This window comes from Leopardus geoffroyi, chromosome E1 (genome assembly GCF_018350155.1).
Source record: "Leopardus geoffroyi isolate Oge1 chromosome E1, O.geoffroyi_Oge1_pat1.0, whole genome shotgun sequence".
Lineage (NCBI taxonomy): Eukaryota > Metazoa > Chordata > Mammalia > Carnivora > Felidae > Leopardus > Leopardus geoffroyi.
In genome coordinates, this window is record NC_059330.1 from 237,649 (window position 1) to 255,867 (window position 18,219).

The 18,219-nt window shown below is 48.8% G+C and overlaps 1 protein-coding gene across 4 annotated transcripts in view; it reads right to left on the minus strand.

Moving 5' to 3' along the window:
• UBE2G1 (ubiquitin conjugating enzyme E2 G1) overlaps positions 1-18,219 on the minus strand; it is a 107,310-nt gene that overhangs the window by 7,198 nt on the left and 81,893 nt on the right. Inside the window, exons 3-6 of one of the 4 annotated variants that reach the window (XM_045487265.1) lie at positions 14,264-14,361; positions 8,511-8,689; positions 3,982-4,104; positions 713-3,631 (exon numbers count right to left, since the gene is read on the minus strand). In XM_045487265.1, the coding sequence (XP_045343221.1) occupies positions 4,018-4,104; positions 8,511-8,689; positions 14,264-14,361 (364 nt within the window). In that variant the 3' untranslated portion in view covers positions 713-3,631; positions 3,982-4,017. Of the gene's footprint in view, positions 1-712; positions 3,632-3,981; positions 4,105-8,510; positions 8,690-14,263; positions 14,362-18,219 lie in introns of those variants that run through there. The other 3 variants (XM_045487264.1, XM_045487263.1, XM_045487266.1) reach the window with 3 other exon arrangements.

An 18,219-nucleotide genomic window follows, 5' to 3' on the forward strand; every position in this document is an offset into this window, starting at 1 on the left:
CGTCCTCCAGGGAGCGCGGACCTCCAGTGACTTCCGGTGACGCGGGATGAAGAAGCCCTAGAGGGCCCGCCGTACAACGGTGCGCATACAAGGAACACTGAAACGTATGTAAAAACTGCTAACGGGGCAAACTTACATGGGTTTCACCATCATTTTTAAAAAAGTGAAATAAAGTCTGGGTCAAGTTCTTGGACAGTAATATTTCCATTTGTAGAAAATACAAGTCATGGATTTGGATGTGACTTTTAAAAATCCAATTTTCAAATGATGTCACTATCGGCGTAATCCAGGTGGAGGACTGGGTTGCGGTCCCGACCACCATGTACCGTAGGCGACAAGAGGAGCCAGAGAACACTCGTCGGTGACGCGCTGCCAGGCTTCGGGGGGGTGGGGGTGGGGGTGGGGGTGGGCCTTGTCGCCAGAAGCAGCAAAGTGAACAGGAGACACGTTCCAGGCCCCGGACGTGGAGACCGGCTCACTCCTGGCTGGCCCTCGGGCACCTGCTGCGTGACCGGGAAGAAGGTCTCAGAGAGCGGACACCCAGGGACAAAGAGGGAGACGGCACGACTGGGAACCCCAAACTGACGACACCCAGGACCAGGCACTTGAGTGCTGGGTTGGCAGGTCTGCCTGAAGGACACGTGCCTCAGTGTCTCCCAAACAACGTCTCTGCCCACAGCCAGCCCAAGGGTCCTTCTGACAAGCTCCAAAGTGACAACAAAACACAAATCCCTTTATTCCATTCGTATCAACGAAAGACACACGCCTCAAGGGCTACAACTTTTTTACACAAAAGCCTGAGCTTAAACGGTAAGGTAAGAAGTTAGGGATCGTAACTACAATTCCTCATTCATAAAAGCAGTGTAGTAATTTTATTAAAACTCTGGTTTATTGGGGCACCTGAGAGGCTCAGACGGTTCAGAGTCTGACTCTTGACTTCAGCTCAGGACGTTATCTCACAGTTTGTGGGATCGAGCCCCTTGTCGGGCTCCCCCCCGACAGCATAGAGCCTGCTTATTCTCTCTCTCTCCCTCTCTCTCCCTCCTCCCCGCTCACGTGCTCGCCCTACCAAGGGCTGCAGCTGCCCTGGCCTCTGCAACAGTGCAAAGCCATTACCACCTGCGTGAATGCACCTGGAGGACCCGTGACATTTAACAAGGGTGTTTTGTCACCGACGTGTGAACAGTGCTGACCTGTGTTGGTCAAGACTTCCAACTATCGCTTCCTTCCTCTTTAACTCTAAGCTCTCAGTTTAGTGTCATCATTCACAGGAGTTCACACTGGTTTTCAACTAACCTATTCTTTACAATGAGGCATTCTGATTCAACGTATTTCCTGCCGCCATGTTCTTGATAAATGAACTTTAGTCTTGGTACGTACACTTTAAACACATGTGTACGTTACAATCCACTATAAATTAACTCTAATCCCACCAGCGAAGAATAAGTAATCCCGTTAGGAAATTTGTGACACACCATTACTATTTACTTAACTAATTGGCAATATACTACCAAGGTAAATATAATAAAACTCTCGGGCATTTCTTGCATTTACGGAGAACTGTTTACGAGACGCAATCATGTGTGTGCTTGGGCTTCAGTGCCTGCAATTTTTTGTCGTTGTCCAACTCTTCTGTGCCTGAGAAACAGTGCAGGTAAGCGACCCCTAAAGACACAGTCACATCCACGGAAGCACCAGTCAATGAGCGGAGCCGAAGACAGACACGGTGGGGACACAAGCACACGCGTGAAGTGCAAGCAGGAGAGATGCCCGATCCCGGGAGACTGAGACAGCAGGCCCTGCGCGAGAACTTGATTTAAGGCGGTGGAAATCAAAGGCCAAACAGGAGAAAAGTAGGACCCCTGAGTAGACAGGAGAGAAGGTCGGGTATAATGGTAACGAAATTAGGACAGGATTATTAACAAAACATAAGCAACACAGAACGAACAAACTGGAGGAAAACAGGAATAACTTGAAGACTGCAAGTTCACTGCTGTTCCTGGTGGTAACGGAAAGAAGTAAGGCTGATTGTCAGCATTTCAGGTTATTACAAGGAGACCCGAAAGACAGAGGAGTCTTTTCAAAAGCTAGGGATTATCAAACATGGAACCAGAACAAGTGGTGGGTCCCGTCCGCTTCACTTCTGATTTGTACCTTTGCGTTTGATGCGTTTCATTGTGAAAATAATAAATAGAAATTAAGACAATGGGATGCTCGTTCAGGGATAAGACAAGCCAGCCAATAAAACACAAAAAGGTCGGACACGTACCAACACACACCTCCTAGCACGACTGCCCCAGAGCGTCGGTGGTGAAAGGGCTGGCCAACAATGGATGCAGCCAGCGGGTTTACCCTGGGTTGGTGGGGGCGGGGGTGGGGGGCGAGCAGAGCTGAACTCCAGCCTCCCACCACACACCAACCACTTTCAGGGGATTGAACACGCGTGTCAAAGGCAAAACTATGAAGGCTTTTACAGGACAAGATACAATGGGAGCTGTCTGACTGATGGCAGAGGAGAAGCCAGACCCCAAAAAGGAAAATCCGTACAGGAATACAGGAGAGGTCGAATCCAACTGCATCAGGAACGTCTGTTCATCCACAGACACCACGAACAAAGTGCACTTTGCACGAATCGAGAGCCTAACAGAACAACAGCCCAGAGACAGGAGTTTCCTCTGTGGCACCGGCCGCGCGTACCAGAGCAAGGGCTCGCGCTGCACCCTTCCAGACGGAACACGTTGCAGAGGTCCGGGAAGATCAAATGCTGGGGGGGGGGGGGGGGATACGGAGTGAATGGGACCCTTACCCCTGCCAAAAGACTATGAACAGGTGCAGCATTTGGGGACAATCTGGCATTCTCTAGTCCAATGATGGGCACACACCCGCCAGTCAGCAAGCGCACTCCACGCACCCGCCCCAGAGAGGCTCTCAGCACGGACGTGCGCCACGCTCCCTGTGACGGCCAACACAAAGTGAAACCAACAAACGAGAACCCTCTCCCCAAAGGACGACACAACTGCAAGGAGCACACAGAGCAGACGGGTCCTTTACCAAGCAGACGAAAACCAGACGAGTCTAACTACACCCGACACAGACAAATTTCAAGAACATAACACAGAGCAAGAAAAGTCCCAAAAGAACGTGCATGTTGTAATCCCACGTACACAGAGCAACGTCATACGGTGCGTTGCCCAGGGTCACACAAACATGATGAAATTACAAAGAAAAGCAACGGTACGTGTGAACTGGAGGACAGAAGAGAAGGCTGGGGCAGAAGAGGGGTACGGGGAGCGGAAGAGGTTCTGACACAATCCTCTTTCGTCAAGTAGGTGGAGCGTTCCAGGTCATTCTTCACACGCCACATTTCATAAGCAACTTTACCACCCCAACATTTAATTAAAAAAGAAACCGCTTAACGGGAATGTCACGCGTTTGGTCAACTGTCCACATGTGGCCTCTTCTATCGTGGACCCTTACTGGATGTAAGGTAAGCCTGTGGACAGACAGCACACAATAAAAGGAAATTTTTCTGACTGGCCCTAGCAGTAACGAACAGGGAGATTCAGGCTGATTAAGACAAAGAAGGCAGAGGTTTAATGGTCTTGGCAGTTTCTTACAAAATACGCTCTCTCTGTAAAAAAAAAAAAAAAAATTAAGAAACGAACACTCCAGTCACCCTTTAAGATACACAAACCTCAGGGCCCAGCAGTGGCCAGGATGGAAGAAAGGACCCACAGCACATACGTGATCACATCACCACCAGCGGAAAGAAAGAAAGAGCTAACACAGAGCATCTAGAAAACAGCGGGGCCTGCTGAAGCAAAGCCCAAGCGGGCGGCACGGTCTCTGACCACGGGGCTCCCCACTGAACACGAAGCCAATGAGAACGGCAACTCAAATTCCCAAACCGCACAGTTTCCAACAGCGTATGTGCCATTTGTAACAAAGCAACAGGGGGGTGGGATTTTACGAGGAACTTACCCTGAAGTAAGTGAAGTCACAGCTGTTGAATAAATGTCACTCAAAAGCAGTCTCTTGGCTTTTTCTTACACAGCGGGCAACTTTCCTTTTGAATTCTCCATTTCTGTCTTCCCTCCATTCTTTCTATAGACACAAAGTAGCATTTAGTGACTTAACGCCAGCAAGTTCTTCTTATCTCAAATGCGAGTTTTCATCTTGAATGCAACACTTTGGCAACATGTACACCTTTGAGACGTTAAAAAGCTGATAAGGCAGAAGATTCGTCAGAAACCACTCGCGCCAGGCACTCCCTCCGTCGGAACCTGCCAGTCACCTCACAGGCAGGTCTCCTGGAGGAAGGAGACATCCGGGGAGGACAGGACCGGTTTGTCCACTGGGACAGGCAGCTGCGACCTACAGGCAAGCTACTCGGGCGCGGGAAGCACTGGGAAGGCTGCCTGCCGCCCCCGGAAGGTTCCGCCCCAGGTAGAGGAGCGGGGCGCTGCACGCTGGGGGTGGTGACAATGAGACACAAGTGGCACCAGCAGGGTCTCACGTGAAAATTGAGCCGCTTTTATCTAGCATGTAAAGAGCAGAAAATTCTCACCAAAATGCCCAGCCTTTAGTCACGGCAAAGACAAGAAATCTTCAACCCTTGCCCTCCTCACAGAGGAGAGTTGAAATTTCTGCCCTCCTCAGGAAGCCAGTTATTAGAATAACTTAGGTGACAAACCACACACAGACGTGTGGAGACCTGGATGTGTCTGAAGTACTTGGGGATAAAATGTCACAAAACCGGTAAACGCTCCGGCATCAAGTTTTAAGTAAGAGATAGAGAAGAGCAATTCCAGGCAAGAGGAAGTTCAGGCTCAAGGAACAAGAATCTCCTCCAAAGAGCAGGGAGCTGAGAGAACGGAGGCTGGGGGTAGGGGGGCTGGGTGAGGAGGTCACAGGTGGAAAGGCCCGGAGACACTACGGTGACACACAACTGCATGAGGGTGGCTTCCCGCCAGAGGACGGGCTGGTGCGTGACGGGCCCCAAGCCACTGCAGAAGCTACCCCAGCCACACTGAGGACGAGCACACAGGTCACCTGTGCCCTCTCTGCATTCTATTCACTGAGAGCCTGTGCATCCACCAGAGCAGGGGGCACAGTGCGCATGTCTTTCCTCTCCCGACACCCTCCTGAAACGACCAGACTGGAATCTGTGTGAGGCACAGACTCTCCACGTCAAAGAAACGGCAAGAGAGTCATCCACGTGGGCGGGAACTTTTTCTGGAAGACCAAAAGTACACGGCAGAGTAAGAAATGTGCCGCAGAGAGAAAGCAGAGCCCTGAGAAGTCTCCCTGCAACCAGAGCAGAGGAGGGGAAGGGCCGACTGGACAGAGGGCACAGGTTACACACGTCCGGCCCAAGAAGAGCCAGCAAGACGCGGGATGAAGACAGAGATGTGGCATCTTCCTCCCACTGTACCCAAAATGCTAATACTCTCCTGAAATACGGCCAACTGTGATACCTACACTTTACGTGCTAGAATCAGGGCCCCTCGCGTGGGGACCAGGACTGACAGTAACGGCCTCTTCACGTTCGAGGTCGGGGTCAGGCTGGTGCCCGCAGACCCACACGCTGCCGCTCCCACCAGAGCCCAGGCTCCCAGATGCAGGAGAAACACCAGAGAAAACATGGGCCTCCGAGAAAGAGACTTCAGAATTTAACTTTACAAACACTTCTAATTAGAACTCGCACAAGACTGAACAACTATTAGTTCATTAAACAGCGACACCGCCACAGTGAGGAAGGAGGCGGCAGAAGTCGCCATCCACAGGCACCCCGACGAAACAAGGACCGACGTAGGCGGCAGCCGCGAGCCCAAACAGGGAAGGAGTGTACTTTGTGGCTCGGCTGCACTCAAATGAAGAATTAATTAAAAAACGGAAGGAGTGCGATACGCAGGAAAGTTCTCAACGTGGTGAAAATGGGAAACTTCCCAGAACGGACATCCTACAAGCGCAAATGGACCACGGGAGCCCCTCCCCCACAGGCGACCGCGTCCGTTGGGGTGCAGATGGCCCCCCTTCTGTCGTGACATCACAGGGTCCAGAGGAGAAGCCTCCGACCGCGTCACACCCCTCCCATCCTCACGAGGAGGGCAGGTACGGGCCACTGAGACACAGGAGAGCCCACAGTCATATGACTTTTATAACTGCCCTACTTTATCATCAGCAACCACTGGAAGTCTCTCACTGAGCCTAATTCATAAATCAAACTATCGTGTGTGTGTGTGTATATAGGACAAAAAAATAATGTATATAAGGGTTCAGTACTTATCCCTGGTTTCAGGCATCCGCCGGGGGTCTTGGAACGTACCTCTCACCGACAAGGGGGACAACTGTACAGAAACAGAAAATCTTACACCTTACACAACAGTGTGATATTTTAAACACCAAGAATCAGAAAAAAACCTAAAGGAGCAGGGAGAAAAAGAAAGGAAAGGTCACCCGCAAGTGGTGAAGAGTCAGCCTCGCATCAACTCCCTTGTCAGCGACAATAAATGATAAAAGACAAATCCTGTAGAAGTCTGAACTTGTCCCCCAGAACTTCACAAACTGTCATTTACGAATAAGGCCCAGACGAAAACACTCGCAGGCAGGTAAGGACCAGATGTGAATTCTCACAAAGCCTTTCTGAAACAGGAGTCTCAGATGAAGCACCACAGGAAGGAGTCAAGCAAGAAAAAAGGAACAGGATGCAGAAACAGATGATCCTGCCCAGAAGAGCAGGCAGGCTGCATGCAGCGGTCTGAGCCCACCCCTAATCCAGGAGCCAAAAAGGTGGAGGGTCCAGGAGAGGGGTCTCCAAGAAAAATGTGGTTTTCCTTCAACAGGTACTGTCGAGTGAGAGGTCAGAGAAGCAAACTAACAAAAAACATGAAAGTGGCAAAGCAAATACGAAAGTCTGCCTGAACATGTGGACGAGAAAGTTCTGGTTTAGATACAAGACGACCAACTGCTTAAATCATCAAAAGAAGCCGTGGGTTTCAAGACGTTAACGGGACAGATGGCACACGACCTGTGGGGCTCAGATCAGAGGTCACACTGGCGTACGGAGCCCTGGGGGGAAGGCCTGCTTCCACCCTGACAGTCACACTGGCTTCGAGGCGATGACTCTCCTTCCTCAGTAGGTCCCCCGGTTTCAGGACGCAGCTGCTTTGAAGGGTTACTAACGTTTGCATATTCATACTCTCAGGTATTTGCTCTTAATTATCAATTTTATCTTTACGAAGATTAAAATAAAATTTGTCAGTTCTCGTTTTATTCAAAAGAGTTACAGCTGAGCAAGAATCAAACAATTCCCTCTCAAAACGATTCCACGGGATTTTTTCAAAACACAGCTCTCCCTTCTCCCTCACCATCTCCTGCACCGCTCAGACTGAAACTTGGCTGAGACGGGGGTACGCGAGTGGCTCAGTCAGTTAGCATCAGACTCTTGATTTTGGCTCAGGTCACGATCTCACGGTTTGTGAGTTTGAGCCCCGCGTCGCACTCTGCACTGAATGTGGAACCTGCTTGGGATTCTCTCTGCCCCTCCCCCTGCTCACACTCTCTCTTCAAATATAAACTTAAAAAAAAAAAAAAAAAAAAGGCCAGGACAGTTTTCTGCCAGTTTTTACTCCGATTTGGTTACTAAATTCAACAAGTCAAAGCCATACATTTGAAAGGGCTTATGGACGTGGTGTCTCCCTGCATATGCTACTACCTTGCCCAAGTTTTTCTATAGGTTTGAAGTAACCCAAGAAAAAAGGTGAATTTAATCTCCTGGCTTCAATACATACTAACAGAAGTTCCAAGAACAAAAATTAGAACCAAAGGCTTTCCCAAGGACAGCAGAAGGCTGAGGAACTAGACTATTCTAGGAGACTAATAAAAACATGAACACAAAATAAAATGTGGTCTCCCAGATTAAAAAAAAAAAAAAAAAAAAAGAGCTCGTATAAAGAACCATGTTAGGAACCGTGCGTATGAGCTGCGTACGCATCCAACAGTCCTTATCGATGAAGACACCTGTGCTGTGCTTGCAAGAAAGCACCCTGAATTCTCAGGGGATGCCACTGAAGGGCCTACGCGTGGAGAGTTAGGGCATCTGCAAAGTGTCCCAAACAGTTCAGGAAAAAAAATGTTGTAAAATCTCCGCAACTGGTGAATCCAGGCGAAGAGTGTTGACTTAACTAATGCAACTTTTGTAGATCTGAAAAATTTAAAAATAAAAGCCCAGGAATAATAACATAGACTTTACTAGGGACTTGATATGAAATTTTCTTAAGTATGACAGTAATATTATAGCCAAGTAAGACAGTACCCTTATTCTTAAGAGATGCAGGTTCAAGTACGTAAGAGGTAAAACTTGGCTATATCTGTAACTTAGTTTTGTACAGATTCAGGAGAAAAATAAATGTACGTGAACAGAGTGTAGAGACACACACACACACGCAGGCGGCGGTTGTGATCGAGTTTAATGAACAGGGAGGGAGGTGTGCGCGTGACCACCTTACCGCAGCATCCACGTTAGCAGGGGAGTCTCCGTTGGGGTCTGCCAGCATGGAAATGACACTAATCATGATGGTTTCCACAGTGTGAATAGGGAGCCAGCGTTCCTCTGGCTTTTCGTACCCGTATTTGTCTTCACCGGGCTCATGAAGAATGGAGATGCATACATCACCATTTTTATCAACTGCAAAATTAGAGAGTAAGAATCCTGTTTAAGGTATTTAAAACAATGTGGTTACACATAAAGTACCGATTATAGGAGTGACCCGGACCCCCCCAGTCCGCTATAAACGCTGAACACATACAGACGATTTCCAAAATGGAACCCGCTAACTTGTTAGGAAGACCACAGATTTTTACCAAATAGGGTCCATTTGACAAAACAGAAACAGAAGCAAAACTTCAAGATACCTGGCACATAGGTGGTGTCCAGCATTTATATGCAGTAAATACCGTCAACCTGTTCTTTTTTTGTATAAAGTATACGATTGAAATACCAGAACCAAGTCTCTGTATAATTTCCTAGATTCCCCACTAACTTCCTGATTGAAATTGGTGACAGTCAAACATCCAGAGACATTCCTACGAACCTCATAATATACTTTTTAAATCACATAAAGGCAAAATCCCATCTTCAAGGAAAGGAGTGAACTCGGCTTTGCAAAAGAACATGTCCTATCAGCAGTGAAAATTCATCAATATAAAATGACAGTCATGACGCCATCTTTTCCATGAAACTAAGATTTGAAACGCAAGTCACAAAGTAATTCCCGACCAACACAAAGGTGAAGTTCTAACCCACCAGCTCACTTAGATCACACAAACACTCATTAGTAAACCTACCAAAATCATCACTCATGTTTTACAGAGTAATTTTCTCCACTGAAAAATAACATAACATAACATAACATAACATAACATAACATAACATAACATAACAGTATACTTACTGGGAAAATGCTGGAAATCACAGAAAAATATAAGAATTCTTGGCATAACAAGTTTTTCAACCAAATTTCCAAATCCCGTAAGTAACCAATGGCAACATGTAGATCTCTTTCATTCCTAACTTCCTGCCTAAAGTCTAAGAAACGTGTGATGGGTATGATTTTAAAGCTTACTTTCCACCTCCTACCTTGGGAAGCACTTCCCATGTTGTTACAAACTCGGGGCCCTCACACTGCCACACTCGGACAAACGTGTCTGGAACGCGGCCGTGACCATGGGTGCGTGCCGGGCCAGGCCGGGGCTTTCACACCTTGTCTGGGGGCTTTTCTACAGTCAGGGCTCCCCAAATAAGAATTTTTTTCCAAGTCACTGTCTTCGAACACAAAGTATTAAATGCCTCTATAAAACTCTATCAGTGACCATCAATTTAATCATTTTCCTTCTTTTGAAGATTACCGTTACGATCTAGCACCTCTACATTTTTAAACTTGGGTCACTTCATTTTAACAATAGGTTAATTTTTTTTTTTCTTAATGAAAAGATTTTAGGCTTCATACCTATTACCAAATTACATTTTAAAACGTGAAATACAGGTGAAACATAGCTCGGTTTTTCTAGATGATCCTGGGGTGAAGTTTTTCCACGTGCAGAAAATACACGTCTCCTCCAGTGCCATGACCCCTCTGACCCTTTACCCACCTAGTTTCTTCGGCCAACTGCTTCATTCTCCCCACGCCAAGCTGTGCCACTACTTTGCCCTCTTCAAGACCCGATGACGACCTCACCTCGTCGCTCTCACGGGCACAGGCTTCGTTTACAAGCCCCAGCCACTCGAAACTTTTTGTCCATTTGGAGTTTTGGTCCGCCTTTTTCTACATCAACTCTCCACACAAAGCCACTACTGGAGCCCCAGCCACGTGCACCCTCCCAGCCACCCCGTCCCTTAAAGCCATGCGTCTGGAATGAGCAAACCCGCTTGACCCTAGCCCTCCCCACCTCTCTCCCCCTCCCTCCCCCTCCCTCCTTTCCTCCCTCTCCCTCCCTCCCTCCTTTCCTCCCTCTCCCTCTCTGTCTCATCCCCTCACTGGAGAGGCAGGCTTCTGCCCCTTATCAGGACGCCATGACTGCTCACCAGGTGACCAGAACGACATTCTCCTGGATGCTTTCAAAGTCACCCATGCTGGGCCACGACTACAGACACGCTCTCCCCACTTCGGCCTCCGTCACACACTTTTTGCCACAGGCTCGTGAACTGTTCTCTCCCCTTCCAGCCTCCCTTAGCCTGACTTCTGATGCCATCCCACTCTCCAGCACATGCCATCTTTTTCCATGGGGAGATTGACCCATTCTTTACACCGCAATGTTACCCCTCACCTTTGTCCCCACACTTTACTGATTTGTGACTGACGGATAACTCCATGCAAGACAAGGTAATGTCACGGCGTTACTATCATCTCAATGCCGGTAACTTCCAAGGCCCTACACTCGCTGAGCTTTGGATGGGCCACTTTCACCCGACCCTCTAGGTGGATACGGCAAGTAGATCTCAAGAAAAACCAACCCAAATGGAATGCATCTAAGCCATAGGAAGCTAATTTTTCCCTCAGAATAAAGCTTAGAACAGCATTATGGAGCCAGAATTCACACAGCTGAGGCGCACAACTTAACAGCCTCCAGCACGTTTACAAAGTTGTATGACCATGACCCCAGAAAGAAACCGCACGCTCACCAGCAATCACTCCCCATTCCCTCCCATCCTCCCCCCGAGCCCACTGCAACCCCTACCCTAGCCATCTCTCTCTCTCTAGATGTGCCGAGTCTGGACAGTCCAGCGTAAATGGAATCATACACTCTGTGGCCTTCTGTGACGGGCTTCGTTCACTCAGTGTTTCTAAGGTTCCTCCGTGTTGCAGCACGAGCCGGTGCGTCATCCCACAACGTGGACATGTTACATACTGCTTTTGTCCTCGTCGACCGATAGACATCGGGCTGTTTCCACTTTCTGCCCTTAATGAACAATGCTGCCATGAACACTCAAGCCTCAGTGTCTCGTGGACATACTCCCACCGTTCTTGGTTCTACATCCAGGAATGGAATCACACGGCCACGAACGAGGTGACCACATTGAACCTTCTGGGGAACACCAGACTAGTCTGTTTTCCAAAGCGGCCGCCCTTCGCGTTCTCGCCAGGAGTACACGAGGCTTGAAATTCTCGCGGTCCTCACTGACACTGGTTTCTCATCTGCCTTTCTGATTCCAGCCATCCCAGCAGCTGTAAAGTACCTCTGTGTGGTGTTGATCCTGTGGTTATTCTGTATGTGGCCCAGAGATTCCAAACCCTGACCTCACAATCACCACCCACCCACAACTCCATTTTCCCTCCTTGAACCACTGTCAGTTCAAGCTTTCACGGTCTCTCGCGGGAAGCACTGATAAAATCATCTGCACGTCTCCCGAAGATCAGTCTGGCTCCCCTCCCAACCCTTCCTCCACGGACGCTATCCTTCCCTCTGGATCACGCAGTCACGATGAACCTACCAAACAGCTTTAAAGCACCATGATTTAAGGAGAACGCAAAGTCTAAAGAAAAAAGGTTAAGCCAGGCATGCACACACTCAAAATCCTGTTAAGAATCACATTCTCTAGGGGCACCTGGGTGGCTCAGTCGCTTGAGTGTCCGACTTCGGCTCAGGTCACAATCTCACGGTTGGTGGGTTCAGGCTCCGCATCGGGCTCTGTGCTGACAGCTCGGAGCCTGGAGCCTGCTTCAGATTCTGTGTCTCCCTCTCTCTGACCCTCCCCCATTCGCACTCTGTCTCTTGAAAATAAATAAACGTTAAAAAAAAAAAATTTTTTTTTTTTTAAATTACATTCTCTAGTGCAGGCTTCTGGGGGGGGGGGGGGGTGCTCAGCTGCTTAAGTGTCCGATTCTTGGTTTTGGCTCAGATCATGTTCTCGTGGTTCATGAGTTGAAGCCCCGTATCAGGCTCTGCGCTGAAAGCAGATTCTCAATCTCTCTCTCTCTCTCTCTCTCTCTGCCCCTACCCACCTTGTGCTTGCTCATGCTCTCTCAAAAAAAAAAAAAATTAACAAACATTAAAAAAAACAAAAAAGAAAAAAAAAGAAGAAGAAGAAAAAAAAGCACCACGTCTCTAGGAAGCACCCCCTGGCCCCTCTACCTGCAACAACACGGTCCTGTCCGTGTCTCCCTTCCCGCAGGAGGGCCCGCGGCTGGCTCACCACCTCCAGCTCCAGGGCCAGCCTGGCCCCACCTGGTCCCACAGGGCTCCTCGCGCCTCCCCGGCCGCTCTCTGGCACCTTCCTGGCACCTTCTGTCCCCACACCCGCCATCCCCGCCCGCATCCTCAGGTGCCCTCCTTCACAAAGTCCCTCCTCTCTCCACTCATGTTTCCATCGTCTCGCTAACTCCTCCCCCTTGTGGCCCCAACACGACGTCTCTTCGCGTCCAAGGCTGCCCTCTTAGACCACTGGGCCGTGGCTCTCCTCCGGCTCACAAGTCCCGCGTGTTGCCTGTGTGTGCTCTCACGGGGAAACCGAGGCTCAGAGAGGTTTCACCTGCGACCACACAGCTAATCCGTGGTGGCGCCGACACTCGGAGCTTGGCTACGTCTCCTCTGGAAACAGGTGCAAGGAGACTGCCCGTTACACCAAATAATCCAAGTGAAGGAAAGAGACACTGGCAGACCCAGACGCCAGGAAGGAAGCAGCGAGGCATCAACCCAACAGGGGGCGGACGCTGTCGCTTCGCGCATCCACACGCCAGGCGGGGCCCCCTCTGGCACATTCCACCACCGACGTGGTGACGCGTCCCCGTGCTCACCGCCTCCTCAGACGTGATGAAATACAGTGGCCCCCTCGGTTCCTGCAAGTTTTCCGTCGGCCACCCCGAGTCTCTCCCAAGAGAGACTCCCACCCGTTTCTCAAGCCACTGGGTGTGAGTCCACACTCCAGACCCCTGGAGTAACGCCTTCGTTTATTCACTCATTTCTGCTCACGGACTTTTGCTTAGACTAACCTAGGAGTTTCTCTTCCTGGTGACGCAAAGTCCCAGGAGAAGCAGACGGGCACAGTCGTCAGAAATGAAAACCCGACAACTTAGAGAAGACACACCCGCCAGCTCCATCACCAAAACGAGGCCAAGTTCAGGGGAGGCGGTGTGCAAACATACTTTACCCAGCCCAACCTCTGGCTTGCAAAGTGGATTTTAAATGGTGACACATCTTTGGGTAAAAAAAGCCAACGTCACCACATTTCAGGCACTGCAGGACTGGATGTTTTCCGAAGGTGAAAACACAGAGCACCACATCTCCTCTGACCCCACCAGTCACCTTACGAGGCAGGTAGGACACTCCCTTTTCAACAGCTAAAGAATAAAGGTAAAAGTTAAGAGCTGCCCGTGGTCTAAGAGTGAAGAAGAGAAATAGAAATTTAAAATCCAGGTTTAATTACCCCTCTCTGGAACAGACAATGAGTCACCCGATACCATGGAAGTGATCTGCTCAACTGCGAGGGCTCTACTCATGCTGAATATCACCCAGTAACCATGCCTCTGGTTCAGAACATCGGGAGTCTTGAAAAGAGCTGAAAACTAAGCAAATAAATAGATGTCCATTCCCCCTGCTGTCCTAAAGGAACTAATACAAGGCCATGTGCATAATAAACACAGTGAGCTTAGTACACAAATCCCAAAGTGATTTCCTTGAGAACTGTCTCTCTCTTATTGACCTTGAAAACCTCAGAGGCAGGCCGTCATATTTGCAAATGTAAAATAAAGCTAGATGAACTTACCGTTTGGGTGCCAGATTTCTGTAATGAATTTCATTTTAGGAGGCCGGAGGGGGTAATCTTTTGGGAAAGTGAGATGAGCCTTAAAAACACCACCTTCACTGGAAGAAAAACAAAAACAAGTTCTTGCCTATAAGTTCCCGCTTATCGGTAGACAATTATTACAACAAACATAAAACAAGGGTGCCAGTGCGAACACTGTAAATGAAGTGAGTTCGTAACCTGGGTCTCAAGCAGATAATTTACTTACTCCAATACTCAGTTCAACAGACCATCACGCCCACCCTCCTACTGAACTCTCAGAAGGCAAGGAAAATGAAAGAAACAGTTGGTGCACAGCAGGCATCCCGCTCAGGTCCCGTTATTGCGGTGCTAACAACCCTACCACCACCGCCCGCTGCACGTAAGTCCACGTCCAGAAGGGTTCGCTCTGCCTGGGGGGCCTCCAACGATCACTCTCGTCCGCGGCAGCCAGCCCTCCCGCCGTTCTTCAAGCCCCACCAGCCCCCTCCCCTCTCAGAGCTTACACACATTAACTGGGTTGTTCCCTGTGTGGAAAGACGCGCGGACCTTCCACTCCTTTATTCATCTTGTCGTTTAATGAGTATTTCTTCGCCCTTCACACATCAGACACGAACAGCTGGAACAGGGTATAAAGTCTCCCAAGGAGTCTGTATTCTGTGGCTTTTCCAAAACAGCGCTGCGCAGGACAGCTTTCTGCACACTGGCTTGGTCCACGGTCACACTGTCCACAACACCTGACGTACGGCCAGTTCAACTGAGGAACTGAATTTTTAATTTTATTCAAGTTTATTCAATTTTATTCAATTTGAGTAGCACACGGGGCCAGTGACTGCGGAATTAGTACGGTCCTAGGTCAACGCCATTTACTTAAAAACTGTTTCTGAAGACCCATCAAAACAGGACAACGAGCCGTGTGTTGACAAAAAAAACCAAGGAGATCAAGTCAGCCTGATGGGGCACATGACTAAGCTCCTCCCCGTGTCATCGGTGGCGGCCGCTTCCTCTGTTTGAAACACCTTCTCCCCTTGTCATCACTTAGAGCTCGGCTTCAACGTTCCCTCCTGACCAAGGCCTTACTTTGACTCTCAGCCCTCAACCGCCCGCGTCCCTCTGGCACACTGGCCTCTTGGCAGTTATTCCAACGGCTACTGGCACATCTGACTTACTGCTCAGTGCACACTCCAGCAGAGCAGGGTCACGTGACTGTGCTTGTTTGAGATCAGTGAGAAATGGACTTGTCAGCCCCGTACACGGGACTGAACAAATACACACTGATCACCTATTTGCGTGAGGCGCTGTTCTACGTAAAGTAATAAAACAGGGAGGAAGACGTCAGAGATCACTGTTTTCTTCCCAGCACTTACCATTTGGTGGCAGAAGAAAATATCAAGCAAAATATGTGTCCTAACTACTGGAATATGAGCAATCGAAAACTAAATTTTTAAAAAAACCAAGTATCTACTATAAGCCCATTTGTCTTAAGAAGAAAAACATGGGGACATGTTTATATACAAATAGAAAACCGTATGAGAACACGACACCAATACATAGCAGTGGTCAACTCCGGAACACAGGATCACAGGATCTTTTATTTACTGCTTTGTACACGTCAATACAGAGAATTTTTAACCACAAGCAAGTATTAATTTGTATTGCCTTTTCTGATCATAAAAGATTTGGGGAAGGGCTTAACAACAGAGAGGCAGATCATTAATACCAGATACTAAAGACCCAGGGAAGGCCAATGGGCTCCCAGCAGAGAGAGCAACCGTGGTAACACAACTGAAGTAAAAGCCAACAGGAGGCCGCGAAGGGTGAACGAGAGAGGGGTGGTGAGGTACAAGCGTGACGAGCAGGACGACTTGAAAAGCCCAACAGTTAAAGAATGGGGTAACTAGATGGGGAAACAGCACAAATGAAAGGTTTTAAAAAGGAGGGAACGAAACTAATTTGTCTGCAAGGAGACGGGAAGGTGCTGGCAGAAAGACCAGGGACACTAGAGAAACGGTAACTGAGTGACCGGAAGAAAGAAGAAAATAAGGGAAAGGGGGCTTAATCAAGAAAAAGAACGTGGCTTCCCTGGCACTGGAAGAAAACCGGACTGAACGTAGTACAGACATCCAGGGTACAAAGGAAGAAAAAGGACAACTTTTATGTCTGCTGCATGACCTCCAACTGCGAAACTCCCAGAAGGACTCCTCGAAGGGGGAAAACTGCAGACCTGGGCAAACAGCAGGCTGGGACGGCTGCTGGGATGGACCCACCACCCTGACGGGCGCGGCAGCCACCTCCTCGCCCGTGCTACCCCACCTGCCAGAGCCAGCGCCAGAACCGGCCGTGGCACCTGGTAGCTGGACGCACTCCTTTTCAAACTGGGGCTGCAAAATCAACCGAGTGAGTTGCTAACCGGTTCTCTTTTATGACAAATAAAAATCGAACAGAAGACACAGGTGCTTATCACAAACAGTCTGTTTCACTTAAGTCACCTGCATGCATGTTTCTACTCCCTAAAACGTATGCACAGAAGTATACATCAGGTCACGATGTAAAATATTTCCGGTTATGGGCTGTGGCGGGGGGAGGGGGGGCAGTCCGAAAGCTGCAAACACAGAGAACAGCCAAGAATCTATGTAAAAGGACATCAGAAGAGCTGCCGCAGAGCCCTGCACTTTGTTCCACCGACGAGGCTGCTCCTCAATGTGAAGGCAGCTTCCCTGTGTCCCTCAAGTCTGATTGACTGGATCCACTTGACGTCAGCTCACTGGAATCCCGATCATGAAAAACTGTCTTAAATTATTTTCGTCCTTAAAACGTCAGGTTTTATTGACAGAATTATCCCCAAAGGTTCAAAGCACACAATTTTCACTGTCTACAGATCACTCCCCATTCTGAACCAATAACCCCATGTTACGCCTTAACATGGTTTAGGTTTCCTCCTAGAGCTGGACTCCTTAACGTCATCTTTCACCTATAGAATCCTACCCGTTTGTTTAAAACCCGAGTTGTGTGGCCGCAGCTTGTGGGTGCAAACCTCCCATTTGAAAAGGCTGAGAACCTTTTCTCCGCCTAGATGAAGTTTCTCCCATTAGCCCCACTTACTGTTTTGTACTACGTTATAAAAATCTTACCAGGACCGGATCCCATCATTCTATTTGTCAGATCCTTTCATTCTGCCATATTGACTTTATATAAATGATACACTTAGGCTGTTGTCTTAAATTTTGCTCAACACTGTTCTTATAAAAACACTCCTGGGGCGTCTGGGTGGCTCAGTCGGTTAGGAGTCTGACTTCGGCTCAGGTCATGATCCCATAGTTCGCAGGTTCGAGCCCTGCGTCAGGCTCTGGGCTGACAGCTCAGAGCCTGGAGCCTGCTTCGGATTCTTTGTCTCCCTCTCTCTCGGTTTCTCCCCTGCTCGCTTGCTCACTCTCTCTCTCTCTCTCTCTCTCTCAAAAACCAATAAAGATTAAAAAAAACAACACTCCTGTTGTTACCGGTTTCTTGTTCATTTTATCTGCCACATTCAACAATTTATCACACTCATAAGGTATGTGACTGCTGCCAATTGTTTTGCTATTACAAGCAATAGAACACTGAACGTTCCAAACGCTTCCTGGGCATCGGGTTTTTACCCTAAAAATGAAACTGCTAAGACAAAGTTTGCATCATTGTTCAAAGTTGCATGGCCAATGAAAGAGGCCGAGGTGGGGAGGTGAACAAAGGCCCCCGAGCCCCTGTTCTTGAGCACTGCACAGTCAGTGATGTGGCCTTGCGCTGATCATGCAGCACAAGGTTCCCTCATCACCGGACACACGGCTCATGCTTCACTGTAAAATGGTTCTAACCAGAGTCCGTCAGGCCCTACGTCCACGATGACAAAACATACATGATCTTAATAGCCTACGAAGTTTCCACCCCATTGCCAGTGGGGAGGA